Raw genomic sequence first — 15,528 nt, 5'->3', positions numbered from 1 at the left:
TGTCACATTTTAGACATCTGAAATGTTTTAGTTTAGCAGGGTTTAGTCGGCTAAATCTACAGATTAGTCGACTAAAATGTATTTTTGTAATGCCCGATTAATAATTTGTAAAAAGAATTACAGATCCACAAGCTCACAAACGTGTTGAGCTTGTAGATCTGCTACTTTTGCCGTTTTTGAATTAGAATCCTGAAAAGCAACAGTTTTTGGACATAACGAGGTTTCCGCCCGACAGAGACAACGGGTAAAATGTTCCCAAATGGAAACTGTAATCAAATTAATCAAAATGACACGAGAGGGTGTGCTTTACCATCATTAATGTCATGCATGCATTGCTGCAGGAACGAGCCGATGGGCGAGTTCCGTAGGCAGCGCAGAAGTTAATTAGTTTAACAAAAACATGTATTATTCTATTACAACTAAGATATTCGCTAAAAATAATCATATTTTTTTATGACAGATCTAGCCACTACGACCAGAAAAAAGCACAGCTGATTTTCTTGTTTTGATTAGGTGTTCCATCATGCTCATTTGAAGCACGGCTAGATGGCTATTTCAACCAATCAGATTGCTTCCTCGAAACGACCTGTTGTATAATCCAGTGGTTTTCAACCAGTGTTCCGGAGGGGGTTCCGGGTGGTCTCCAGCTAAATGATGCGGAGCTGGTAACCAAATGGACCCTTATAGATATTTACCTCTCGAGAGTGTAATACGAAACCAAATGGACATTTGATTTCATTTTACGCTCTCAAGAGTTAAATAATTGTTATTCTGATCAACATTTGCCTGTTATCTCTCCGTTGGTACCAACATCAATACCGCATGGATGTATAAATAATGCTGAATAAATAATGGGTCTTGATATGAATAAAAGGTTGAAAACCACTGTGTATAGTCCAAGCTCTGGACCTACCTGTGTGAAGAAGGGCTCGTAGATCTCCACGCCCTTGTCGGAGCCCTGTGACAGCACCTCGCGGCCGCGGTGCCAGCTGTAGCGCACCGGCGGGTTGGAGTTGGCCACGCAGCGCAGGAACACCGTGCGCTCGTAGTAGAACTGCTCCTTGGCCTCGCCGATGCTCTGGTGCACGGTCACCACGGGGTCGTCCAGGTCTGTGACACGCACACACACACACACACACACACACACACACACACACACACAGGGGAGGGGTGGTCAAATAAGCAAAATTACACAAGGGTTCATTATCGTGAGTTTTGGCATGACAGTGATATACGGTCAGGAACGAGGCGGAGCGGAGTCCTGCAACTTATTGTACAGAAAAATAATGGTCGCGTTTTTAGGACAACCAAGGCATGGATGTGTTTGTAATAGTGTTGAATGTTAGTGTTTCGACAGCAAATTTATATTTAGTTTTAGTCTCACTTTAGTCATATCTTTAGTCAACGAAATCTAAGTACATTTTTCTTCACCCAGTGTCAATTGTCTAATGTAATCCTGGGCACCACACTCCCTCTGCCAACCTGGGGAGGGCAATGGACTGACCCCATGCTTCCTTCAATGCATAGCATAGCAGGACATTAGATTTAGGAAACACTTCTAAATCATTTGAAACTCCCACTGATTTAATTTGGTGGAGGAGCCGCTCGCCACAGACACCGCTGGTCATCAAATTATTGTCTTAGAAATGTGATAAAATCTAAGACGTCTGTTTGAGGAACTAAAGCACTGTGATGGCCGTGACCACAGCCACACATTTAGAAAAGAGGCAAAGACTTGATCATAAGACCACATTACTGAATGTCAAGTATCCAGGTTTTCTTCAGAATATGTATGACACTGACTAATGACACATTGGCAAATTGTGTTTAATTTTCAAGGACCAAATTTGCACACTCTCAGAGTTATCAGGGAATCAGGGCTAGCTTTTTGTGTTTCTGATAATATTTTGTCTGCTCAAAATGTTATGTTTACAGTTACACACACATGTCCACCACAAGTCAGCAAGGTGATGGCCCCTGTACTGTACCACACACTTAACTGCAAGCAATTTAGATGCTATAAATGATAGATCTACATCAAAGTTGAAATACAACTTAGATGCTATAAATGCTATCGGCATCTAAGTTGAAATACAACTTAGATGCTATAAATGCTATCTACATCTAAGTTGAAATACAACTTAGATGCTATAAATGCTATCTACATCTAAGTTGAAATACAACTTAGATGCTATAAATGCTATCGGCATCTAAGTTGAAATACCATTTGCATTAACCCATATGCCACTACATTTCTTTAGCTATTTTGCATTTGCAGTAACATTAAAATAAGACAAAACCAGTTTGTTTGCATTGTTTATCAAGAACATGCACAATTGCTGGGCAAATGTGTTTGTCTTTGTTTGAGTTACCTAACCATTTCCTTCTGACTGCATCCTGCACTGGCAAAAGCTGGGGCTGAGGCAGAGAGCTGAGCCAAGGACCATACCAAGTATCCTGATTGGACGGGGGGAATTCACCCTTTGTCAAGTCCCACCCGTGGTTGTGCCCCTCTTCGCACCCATTGGTTGCAGTTTCGTGGTTGGACAAAAATCCTCTCTCTCCATCCACTACCATTGAAATAATGTTTTTCAGTTGCTTCATATTGATATTCTGTGCACTCGATTGTTATTTTAAACTTGGTGTCAGTAAAAAGGAACATCACAGGTGCAGCATGGTGACTGGGCATATCATGTTTGTTTTTAGTTTTTTCCAAAAATAATGTTTTAGCAAATTCAACATAAACAAGGCGGAAACAGGGCGGAACAAGGCAGAAAGAGCCTGCTGGTTGGTCAGTCAGGGACCAATCAGAAGGCTGACAAAGGGTGAATTGGGATTTGTACGATTTTCAGTTGGGAGTGTTGGGAAAAGTACTACTTAAGAAAAAGTATCAATACAGCAGACGGCCAGACGCTGGCGCTTTGGCATGGGGGGGTCAGATCAACATATGGAATGAATTATGTACTGGCCATATGAGTATACAGGGTTTGATGAGGACAGATCATCATAAGTCACGTCAGAACAGGTCAGCTCCATATATGGAGATCTAAGGGTGGCAGTGTCTTGAGTGTACAGGGTTTGATGGGGTCTAGCTGGCCAGTGTCTTGAGTGTTGATCAGACAACCGAGGTTTTTAAACCTTTCTCGAGAAAGATAGCTAGCGTGAGCTAATGCTAACATACACCTTTTCTTACAATGACAGGGCAAGGCGTCTGCGAGTGAGGAAAATGGAAGTACTTGAGTAGTAATCTCTTCAATTCCGGCTCCGTGCAAACTATTTACCACTTGTGACCACACGGCCGCAGTCTAAGTGCCCTAATCTGTTGCCATATCTTTAACATTGTGCACAAATAGACCAGAAAGTGTCCAATTGCACAGTCGGGGTTAAATGAACTGTACATGTGGATCAATCCATCATATTACGGGCAAACATTCCTCAGTGAACACGAATGCGGAGCCCTAGTTGTGGTATTGATGTTATTAGACTGATCAACAAGGCCATGACGATCAATGACAGCCGTGTTCAACACAAATACAATAACCCATGACCCCATGACCTTTCGCTTGATTGCGTTTAGAGGGGCTGGCCAGAAAGGTCAGAGGTCAAGCCGCATTCAGAGAGTCTTGTTATTGGCACGTGACGATCGGGGTTTGCATGTGAAACCTCATAAGTCCAAAAGTGATACTTTTCAGGATTCAAATTCAAAAACAGCTACAGTACATTTGCAAATCTACAAGCTCGAAAGGCTATGTGTGATGGTTGCGGATCTGACGCTAATTTATGGGGGAAGAATAAAAATAAGAAATATAAATAAATGAAACACCACAAAAGTTAAAATATGGAGATAAGAGGGTTCCGGCCGACAGCGACAAAGTAATTCAATACTGAGCACAACCCCCCATTGTGTGTGTGTGTGTGTGTGTGTGTGTGTGTGCGTGCTGTGTGCGTGTGTGCGTGTGTGTGCGTGTGTGTGTGTGTGTGTGTGTGTGTGTGCGTGCGTGCGTGTGCGTGTGTGTGTGTGTTTGTAACCCAAGGACACATTGACTCCTCAGATCAATGAGCCAGTGGCTATACAGTATACAGTACGTGGAGCGTTCATTTCAGCCTCCTTACAGCGCTCAAAGAGGACTCAAAACATACGCTTTGGAATGGATCACTAATATTCACTTATCTGATGTCAGTCAGTCAAACAAATTATATTTGACTGGTCTCTTGTAGTGATTAATCACTAGTGGAATTGATTTTTTTTCTCTCTGGTCGACCCATTTTCCCCAGCAGATCTGAAGGGACTTTTCTTTTTTTCCCCTCCCTCTTTTTCCTATTTTTTGACACGCGACTTCCTATTGTTTTGAGAGAGAGAGAGAGAGAGAGAGAGAGAGAGAGAGAGAGAGAGAGAGAGAGAGAGAGAGAGAGAGAGAGAGAGCACTCGTACTTGATTAAACAGATTCAAAGCTAATCATCTTAGCCCATGCTACCACATTAAGCCTGGGCCAAATGGCATTCATCATGACTGTGCTGTCTTTTATGGCATGCTAATGCTCGCCTTTTTAGATTATGTCCATTTGCACGCTCAAAGAACTTGTGGGGAGCTCCCGTCATTTCCCTTTCATCTGTCCCTGAGATGCAATCAGCTCTCAGTGGCGGCAGGAAAAAAAAGGGCAATTTAAGGGGAGCGGATATAAATGCGAGTTATCAGTGGTGGAAAGTAACTACGTACATAGTACTAAGTATACATTTCATCAGCCACTTATACCCAGTGGTGAAAACTAAGTACATTTACTTAAGTAGGCTATACTGTACTTAAGTACAATGCTGAGGTATTTGTACTTTACTTGATTATTTCCAATTTCCAATGCTTTTACTTCTACTCCACTACATGTCAGATCCAAATAAAATGTTGCCTGCCGACGTTTCGGCTCCACGTTATCCCGTTTGGAAATTTTTTTTTTTTTTTTTTCTGATACTTTCCCCAGATCATTATACAAAATCTGCTCTAGACAGCCTTTGTTTACATCCTGGACACATGACGGGTCCTGTGGGTCGACAAAATAAGGTAAAAAACACTTAAAAACACCGGAGGTGGTGGGATAATTCATTAATTAATACCTGACAATTCAAGGTGTTAAGTAAAACAGTAGAAAAAAGTTGCCAAAAATAGCAGACCAAAAAGACTAGACAGAAAAAGCAGCAACCAATTACAGAGCTAAAAGGTCAAGTAGTGAGTGTTGAAGTGGTAAAAAACGTCTAAAACAAACTGAATTTACACAACGCTGATGATAGTTCTGTCAAACAAGTCTATGAAATATGAAATATAAAAAGTTTAATCTGCAACACACTACTCTACAACAACTTTTATACAATATGTAGTGGGTCGGGTGTCCCTGCTTCATCTCTCTCTCTCTCTCTCTCTCTCTCTCTCTCTCTCTCTCTCAGCTATAAGGATTCCTTGACCTGAAAAACCTTGAAGACCCCTGGAATAACTGATACATTAAGCTGACCTTCTGGAATAACTGATACATTATGCTGACCTTATAATAATAATAATAACTGATACATTAAGCTGACCTTATAATAATAATAATAATAATAATAATAATAATAATAATAACTGATACATTAAGCTGACCTTATAATAATAATAATAATAATAATAATAATAACTGATACATTAAGCTGACCTTATAATAATAATAATAATAATAATAATAATAACTGATACATTATGCTGACCTTATAATAATAATAATAACTGATACATTAAGCTGACCTTATAATAATAATAATAATAATAATAATAACTGTTACATTATGCTGACCTTCCTGCATACAAAATGTGTAAAGTAATTACGAGCATCATCAAGAGAGTTAGTGAATCAGCAGCTGACCAGATCGATCCACTCACTGGCTGAACGATCGAGTGAGAAAACCGGCGAATGAGTGAATGGCTTATTGACTGACAAGAGTCAACGAGCAACTATCCAAACGAGCAAAGTAACAAACCACATGGTTTAGCCATTGCTTAATAATACAGCATGACAATCATTTCAACCATTTTGACGTTGGCTATTCAAAGAGAGCAGACGCTGTGCTTGGGTGGCGCAGTGGTGTAGACATTGCATTCTATAGTGTATACTTATAGTGTCATTGTGCATTGACAACACAGACGTGATGTGTGGGGACGGGAGGAAATAATTTGCATAACTACTAATTTGGGGAGAAAGGGTGTAATTGGCTAATCTAATTTAAGGACAATAAAAAACAAAATACAGCAGATGTACAAGCTCGTACATCTGCTATATTCGAAAATGTTTTTTTTCTTTATTTTTTACATAAATCTTCTCTTATGGGGGGGGTGGGGGTTCCCTGGTGTGAAAATGCCTTACAGAGTGGGAATGTTTGAAAACACTCCGCCTCTCGTCTCCATATTAACAGGAAAAACGATTAATCCGCAAAACGTGACATCATGGCTCATGTCACTTACTGTACGTTTATTATATTTTGCGGCAGAGCAATAGGCAATATTTGGAGTTCCTAGGACGATCAAGTGGTCCCTCGCCCCTCTCATCCTAGGAATTAAATGCAGCAAGCCGCGAAATTACGCTGCATTGGTGAATGTAAACCATAGAGTTATAGATGTAAACAAACGGAAGTGGTTCTACTACGCATGGGTGAAGTCTTCCTTTAAGTAAAGAAAAGTCTGATTTTACCTTCTGATGAAAAGATACAAAGTGGTGGATTTTAATAACGGAGGGATTTGTCTCCCCCCCCCCCCCCCCCCCCCCCCCCCGGGCGGCAACGACATGTCTCCCCAGTCCCCACACGCATGCACGCACACACGCACGCACCCACCAGCCAAAGAATGCTGATTCCTCAGTTTCATTAAAGACATGTTCTGCCCTACAGCCCCTTAATCAAAATCTAGCGGCGGTCAATACTTCATCCAGGATCCATTACAGTGGCTCAGGTATAAGAACAATTACCTTTGGGGATAGGAGGGGGGTGGGGCACAATACTATGGGGGAAAGACAGAGCGATTGAGTGTGGCTATTCTAAAAGGAGCAGATTGCCTGTAAGTAAATAACAAGCGTTGGGGTGGGGGGGGGGGGGGGAGTAAGATAAGTATTATACTCATGTCATGTACTTCATTGGTTCATAAAGAAGGGCCCTTTTCAACCAGAGTTGCTTTGTTTCTCCCCCCCCCCCCCCGCCTGATATTGAACCAGTTCTGTCCTGTTTCTACTGGAAATTAATTGGTTCAGAACCCTAAAAGTTGGTTCCTGAACTGTAACCAAGAGAAATGGCCGCCGTTTTCCGTGAAAGCACCAAGGTTCCAAGAATCAGGAATCAGTTTTAGAACCGAAGTTATTTTGGTTTAAAAAGGGGCCAAAGAGGGGTCCTTTATAGGGGGTGCCAGGGTGGTCCCGGCTAAAGGAGTAAAGCATCACAATCATTTATACAATTGGCTATTAAAAAACGGCAGATCTAGCTCACAGCACGTATACATTCATGTGGGGTGCGTTTCGAACTTGCAGATCTAGCATGGCAAGGCAATTTTTGATTACAGCACCTTTCGTACACAAAGGCAATTCAAAGTGCTTTACAGAATAAAAACAAATAGGCTACAGAGTGCAACAATGTAGCCTACTTTAAAAATTAAATAGAGGATACAATAGATACAATTAAAACAAGATAAAGGAGCATATAAATACTTGTTATGCTTTTTTGTGACACTGTAGTATGGTCAAGTAGGGTGTTAAACATTGGAGATATAAGTTTCTGCTAGAGACAGCAACGATAATGATACTTTTACTGAGGCCAACAGTAAGCACAGACATCGCAGTACCACAAAGAAGGAAGGAAGGAAGGAAAGAATGAAGGAAGGAATGAAGGAAGAAAGGAAGGAAGGAAGGGTGTATAAATCTTGTGTCTTATCTCTACACAGTGCCCCCCCCACCCCCTCTCTCTGTGTGTCTTAGAGTCTCTCTATCTGCTATTCAAACAGTCAATTTAGCAGCAGTGGCAGAAAGCGGACTGATTCACTGACAGCCCTATCTACCCTGCTACACGTATACCTCGGAATGCCCTGCAGGGCTGATTGGGGGTTGTCACTGCACCTGTTTTGTTGAGAGCGGTGACAAAGTGTACAACAGGCACTGTTATAGATAGGAGGTGTGTGTGTGTGTGTGTGTGTGTGTGTGTGCGCGCGAGTGTGTGTCTGCGTGTGTGTGTTAAGCCCAGAGAATGAATTAGACATTCGTGTACTGTGCGTGCGTGCGTGCGTGCGTCTGTGTGCTACAATAAGTATGAGGACAGGTTTGAACTATTAATGGGGTCATAATTATATGCAGGGGGGGTGGGTACTCTTGAAGGAGTGCGCCAAGATAAATATGGAAATATGGAAATGTACGAGGCTGGATTAAAATGTGATGAATTTCAAACAAAATTCCACCTCCGCCATCAGCAAGAGTCCTCCTCCCCGCAAGGATGTTGCTATCGTATGTCGCTCTTGTGGCAATTACCTTCTGAAGTCACACTCGGGTGATCGTGAAAAGCCCCCCCCATCCCCCCCCCCCCCCACACGCCCCGGGAGGAGATCGGTGGCGAGCACGGGGCCACGTGCCGAACGGGACGCGGATTTATAGGGTTTGTAATTCACCGCTGTCGGGCAGAAACCTCTGTTCTACATCATTCTAATAGAGCTCCCTATACTTGATCATACCACAGCGCCACGTTTTGAGCTTGCGGATCTGCTATTTTTGTCGTTTTCATTTGAATCCTGAAAAGCAACAGTGTTGGACACATGAGGTTTCTATACCCAATGGTTATGTAAAGCCTTTTGCATTTCATTTTTTACGGGTTGACAATAACGTTAACAGACAAGACACTGGTTCTCAAATATTTTCACTACACGGACCGCCCCCAAACTGATGTATTTGTCAGGGACCTCCAGGAGCGGACCACGTCTAAATGCGTCGTCATGGTGGCCTCAGGCGCAGTCAAATCGGTCAGCTCCATATATGGTGGGCATAAAAGGGGCAAGGTCTGACGGACGTATGGGCATTTTGGTGGGATCGGCAGTGCCACATAGTTGTGATGAACTCTATAGATGTGAGGGCCGCGTAGTGTTCCGACCTCGTAGTTAAAGTCTTTCCCTGCCATGATTAATTCATTATTTCACCTCGTACACGGATTCACGCAAGTGGCGGGGAAAGTGTGAACATATTTGGGCATACTTGCAGTTAAATTGTTATTGTCCATACCATATACTGTATGGACATACTGTATATGCATGTCTGCCAATACTTTAATATCAGTACGAGAAGGCTTTGATTGGAAAGAGGAGGGGATGAAAACAGTCGTCTCTGTGAGCCAATACAGGAATTACGATTGCTTGATTTTTGTCTCCCATGCAGGTAATGGATGAGGGAAGCATTCCCATGTGGGATGGATACATGCACTGTATCGGCCCTGTATCGGATGGATACATGCACTGTATCGGCCCTGTATCGGATGGATACATGCACTGTATCGGCCCTGTATCGGATGGATACATGCACTGTATCGGCCCTGTATCGGATGGATACATGCACTGTATCGGCCCTGTATCGGATGGATACATGCACTGTATCGGCCCTGTATCGGATGGATACATGCACTGTATCGGCCCTGTATCGGATGGATACATGCACTGTATCAGCCCTGTATCGGATGGATACATGCACTGTATCGGCCCTGTATCGGATGGATACATGCACTGTATCGGCCCTGTATCGGATGGATACATGCACTGTATCGGCCCTGTATCGGATGGATACATGCACTGTATCGGCCCTGTATCGGATGGATACATGCACTGTAACGGCCCTGTATCGGATGGATACATGCACTGTATCGGCCCTGTATCGGATGGATACATGCACTGTATCGGCCCTGTATCGGATGGATACATGCACTGTATCGGCCCTGTATCGATGGATACATGCACTGTATCGGCCCTGTATCGGATGGATACATGCACTGTATCGGCCCTGTATCGGATGGATACATGCACTGTATCGGCCCTGTATCGGATGGATACATGCACTGTATCGGCCCTGTATCGGATGGATACATGCACTGTATCGGCCCTGTATCGGATGGATACATGCACTGTATCGGCCCTGTATCGGATGGATACATGCACTGTATCGGCCCCGTATCGGATGGATACATGCACTGTATCGGCCCTGTATCGGATGGATACATGCACTGTATCGGCCCTGTATCGGATGGATACATGCACTGTATCGGCCCTAGCCTTGGACTGTTGGACAAAATGGAGAGGAGAGGAGTCGGGATAAAAGAGAAGGACACTGAAGCAGTAAGGAAGGTGCTTCATTATCACATCAAACCTCTGCTCCCGCCTTTCATGTATGCACAAACACAAACACACACACACACACACAAACCCCTGCACAAAACACACGTGTGAACGCACGCAAGCACACACACACACACACACACACACACACACACACACACACACACACACACACAAACCCCTGCACAAAAACACACGTGTGAACGCACGCAAGCACACACACACACACACACACACACACACACACACACACACACACACAAACCCCTGCACAAAAACACACGTGTGGACGCACGCACGCACACACACACACACCTTGAGTGTGTGTCCCTGTGGTGTTAATCTAATGCATGGCTCCCTATATACACGTCTTCTATTTTGTTGTTGTGTTTCTTTGGCGTTTGAAGTCTCTTGGCTCTCTGCATGCGTCTCTGATCTCCTGCAGTCATGTTGAGGAAGAGAAGAAAAGCCATCATCATGCGTGTGGCGAGTGTCACGTACGCCATCCAATAAGACACACACTAATCACTAGTGTGCCCCCCCCACACACACACACACACACACACACACACACACACACACACACACACACACACACAGTTCGTTAGCACTGGACCACCATGACTGACATTATAATGTCCTCCTTTCAAACGGGTAGAAGAAAAGATGTTGCATCAGTGAACAAAGAGAGGGCATTCAATCACTGTCTTTCATACAGTACGCTGTGTTGGGGGACAGAGATGCATTTCTGCTATGTGGATCAAGCTGATTTCAAAGCAGATCTACAAGGGGTGTGGGGAGTATTAGCATTTGCCAAAGTTATTATTTTTATTTTATTTCTGCAGGCCTTTTGGTTCATATCGGCTTGGAAACCTCATCCACAAGCTCGATCTTGCAAGTTGCTTACAAGATTTTCTACTTCTGATGCTTTTGTGATGCTGCAATATATAGTCAAGTATGGCGTAAATTTAAAAAAGAAAAGAAAAGAAACGCACAAAAAGCTAGAAGTTCGAAGAAGAGGATTGTGGCCCGACGGCTACAATATGCCAGTTTAGAACGATAAGACAGAGGGCTAAAGAGGCTAATAACGAAATAGAGGCACCATTCCACGCAATCATGCCCACTAAAGCCGTGACCTACTACTCTCTTTGTGAAGAAGCTATAAAGAGGAGGCAGCGGGAGGCATGGAGAGATAGAACAGGTATTCCATTCTGAAATCAAGTTGCTCTTTTTACCACCTGCCTGCCCCCCCTCCCTTTAGAATGGGCTCCAGAACAAATAAACGCCGGCACTGGGCTGCTGCTGCCTGCTGGATAAATTGGAGGCAAGCGGGAGGTTGAACCTGCAGCTCAGGCTTCTGCACCGAGCGCCACGCCACGCGGCGCCGTCCTGCCCACAACGCCACACAACGCAGATTGATGATTCCAGACATTCAGACTGGCTGCTGAAATTGGCGCCCGTTGCACCGAACAGATTAAGTGTCTGTTCCAAGGCGAGTCTGAGCGAATAGAGGAGTTGCCCCCTAATATCTGAAAGTCGCACCGACAGGACTGCTTAGCAAATGAATACATGGGGGGGGTTAAAGCCTGCCGGAGAAATAGAAAACGTGGTTTACTTGGGGTCGGTTTATTGGAAGGTGGGGATAATGGATTGAACTAGGGATGTCCCGAACGCGTTTTGTTTTGCTGACGATCCAATTCAGATCATTTGATTTTGAGTATCTTTGAGTAGCCGATACCGATTTTATATTTTTATAGAACACATAATATGCCATATCACAATAGTACAATATCCAAAATCACAGACAATATCCAGTCCAATATCATGATATGGATACTGTACTGTATGTCTCGATCACGTTTTTTTGCTCCCGATCCGATTCCGGTCATTTGATAAGGATGTGATCGGCCCTGATTTCCGATCACGTGATCGGAATAGGGACAACCCTACACAGACCCACTGGTGGAAAATGTCCTGAGACTTTCTACTTAGAGTAGGTAAATGTAGTAATCAATCAGAATCACAGTTGTACGTGTTTTTATGCATAGTTCAATGGCACAATGTAGAAAGACTTTGTTATAATGCAAGTAAGTCCTGTATTCAACATATTACTGGGTAAAGAAACTATGTATCAAGTATTGGCATCAATGTAAGTAAAATAAGTACTCTAATTTGCCCGATATTTTCAAACTTTTTTGGAAAATCTAAGCTCACAACGCAATCGACTCTTCCACCCAAGATTTGAACCAGGTTTCCTTGTGCTGAAAATGTAATAGAGCTTTTAATAGAGCCTGCCTGTTTGCTCGGGGAATAAATTGGTATATCGGATTCAACTTCTAGTGAATTGACGCAATCCCCCCCAAGGGCATGCACGGGGGCTTAATGTATAGGGGGCTTAATGTATAGGGGGCTTAATGTATAGGGGGCTTAATGTATAGCTCTGTTCTGTTGTGAGGGGGTGTCATATACTGTATAATGCCGTATAATTTACACCACACCAAATGTGATATCAATAAACATGCTACAGCTGTGGATTTCAACCAGTGGTCCAGGTTGTAACCAAATGGACCCTTATTATTACTTCATCACATTAAATCTTGAGAGCATAAAATGAACTGCAAGACTTAATTTACAAGAAGTGAGACAAGAATGTAGAATAATTCTTATTCCCATCAATCGTATCCAACGACAACAACATATAAGTCTTAGGTCTGACGTCTGAGAGGCTGAATCTCATGGTTCGAGGCTCAAATGCCGAATAAATGATGGACCTTCATATGAAAAGGGTTGAAAACCACAGCGTTAATGTACAGACGGCTCCACCGTGCTGCGACGGGTGTCCTATATTATATAATTTACACCACACCAAATGTGACATCAATACTGTACACGTAAACATGCTACAACATTAAGGTGAGATACGGATGTGGTGTCATCATTTGCTGAATGGAGCGCCTTTGTTGCCGTGTTTGATTTATGCGGGTCGCGAGGTTAATAAGCCATATTGGAGATATTTATATAGCTATACAATATACGGCGTTCCTGTGATGGAATATGTGGCCCCGGGATGCAATTTACTGTCAGGACATTTCCTGTCCCCTCAGCTCTCAGTCCCCAGAGCGCCCAGTGACCCCCCGTCACCTGGGTATATTGTACAATAACTAGCTGCATCTGCTCCTCGGCAATATCTATTTACAGTCAGAGGGAGGCCATCGAAACCATGCATGCTGGAATGCAGTGGGGGGGGGAGTATTCCGTTGTATCTCCAAATTCTAACCGGTTATGTTTTTTATGTAAATTAACGCCCTACTTGATCATCAAGAGTATCATAAGTAGCAGATCTGCAAACTCGAAACATGGAATGAAACGACCCACTTTGAGCTTGAAGATGCTTTTTGATACTTTTATGAATTTTAATCCTGAAAAGTTTTGGACATACATTAGGTTTCCACCTGACAGAGACAATTTGCATGTTTACTTTATACAGTACTTCTACTCCATTACATCTCAGAGACAAATATTGTACCTTTTTATTTTTTTATGTTTTTATCCCACGATTTTGCAACCCATTTTTTTCACCCAGTGTCAATTTTCGAATGTATTCCTGGGCGCTACACTTCCTCTGCCAACCTGGGGGGGCATCGGACAAACCTCATGCTTCCTTCTATGCATGTGGAGTCCAAGCTGCTTCTTTTCACCTGACAGGGGGGAGTTTCCCCGGCCGGCCGTAGCGCGTGGAAGGAACACGTTATTCCGACCAGTTCTTTTCCCCTCCATCAGGCGCCCCGGCTGGCCAGGGGGAGGCAGTTTAGAGACCAGGATTACTGCATGTTTTTTGTGAGGGTACCTACCCTAGGGGACACAGGGAGAACATGCAAACTCCACACAGAAAGACCCTTTCACCAACCCGAATCCTGAAAAGTTTACATTATTACAATAATGACAGGGGCCACATGGTGTGCACTGACACTATGAGGCAATAAAATAAAACTATATAAATTACAGAAAGTGCAACAAGGTGCAGTACAATGAGATACTGTAGTAGCAGGGCATACGCACGTCGGCCAGGGGGAGAACCACGCTAGAATAGAAGTAAATGGAAAAGATGACAAAAATAAAAATGTTATGTCTCGAGCCCCGAAACTAGTAGAAATAGAAGACCTACAAGCTCTCAACGCTTTGCAGGAAGATCGACTGAATACTAATATGGAGAAAAGGACAAACAGCTGGAATGGCACCTCTTTTGTCTGGGAACATGCCCCAAAACACACTCGCTGATTGGTCAAATCCGACTACCTCATTACAGTCACCCATGGTATTCCAAAAAACATAACTCAGTAGACACCATGCCTAAACCTAACCTTAACCTCAGTACAACTATGCCTAAACCTAAACTTATTCGGAACCTTCATACACAGTCAAATAAATTCAAGAATACAGCTCAAGCCACTGTATAATAATTACAGCAAACACAGTTTATTGCAGTGTATATATGCCTGCTTGCAAAACATAGGAAGCCTTTGCAAAGCCCTCTGTAGTGTGTAATTAAACAACAACAAACTTGAACCACGGTATATTTCGATTATATATACAGTATACTGTATATTATACAGTGCTGTATAATGGTTTTACAGTATATCAATGGTATAGCTGCTGTGGGCGTCAATAATGGGCAGCTGCACGCGGCTCAGTCATAAGTGGCTTCTTCCTTGCACACATTACACAGCGTCTCTGTTGGGGGGAAACCTCATATGTCCAAAACTGTTTCAGGATTCAAAGTGTCAGACCTACAAGCTCGAGTTTGCAAGCTGCGGCGGATCTGCTACTTGTGACGCTGTACTATGATCAAGTAGGGCGTTGGTTTACGGAGAAAAAAACTAAAACTTAAAACATGGAGATAGGAGGTTTCCGTCTGACAGCGACGATATCCTATACATGATGGTGTGTAGGTTACCACAGTACAACTCAGCACCACACCACACAGTTTATCCTATATATGGTGGTGTGAAGGTTACCACAGTACAACTCAGCACCACACCACACAGTTTATCCTATATATGGTGGTGTGAAGGTTACCACAGTACAACTCAGCACCACACAGTTTATCCTATACATGGTGGTGTGTAGGTTACCACAGTACAACTCTGCACCACACCACACAGTTTCTA

At 43.3% G+C, this 15,528-nt stretch overlaps 1 protein-coding gene across 2 annotated transcripts in view; it reads right to left on the bottom strand.

Moving 5' to 3' along the window:
• The window catches only part of LOC308334137 (MAM domain-containing glycosylphosphatidylinositol anchor protein 2), a 298,760-nt gene that overhangs the window by 141,594 nt on the left and 141,638 nt on the right, over window positions 1–15,528 (bottom strand). For both annotated transcript variants that reach the window (XM_080790725.1, XM_080790724.1), the window contains exon 4: window positions 914–1,110. In XM_080790725.1, the coding sequence (XP_080646851.1) occupies window positions 914–1,110 (197 nt within the window). The remainder of the gene's footprint in view (window positions 1–913; window positions 1,111–15,528) is intronic.

This window comes from Protomyctophum bolini, assembly GCF_963924005.1.
Source record: "Protomyctophum bolini genome assembly, chromosome: 19".
NCBI classification, from domain to species: Eukaryota; Metazoa; Chordata; class Actinopteri; order Myctophiformes; family Myctophidae; genus Protomyctophum; species Protomyctophum bolini.
This window is presented reverse-complemented; position numbering and strand designations above follow the sequence as displayed.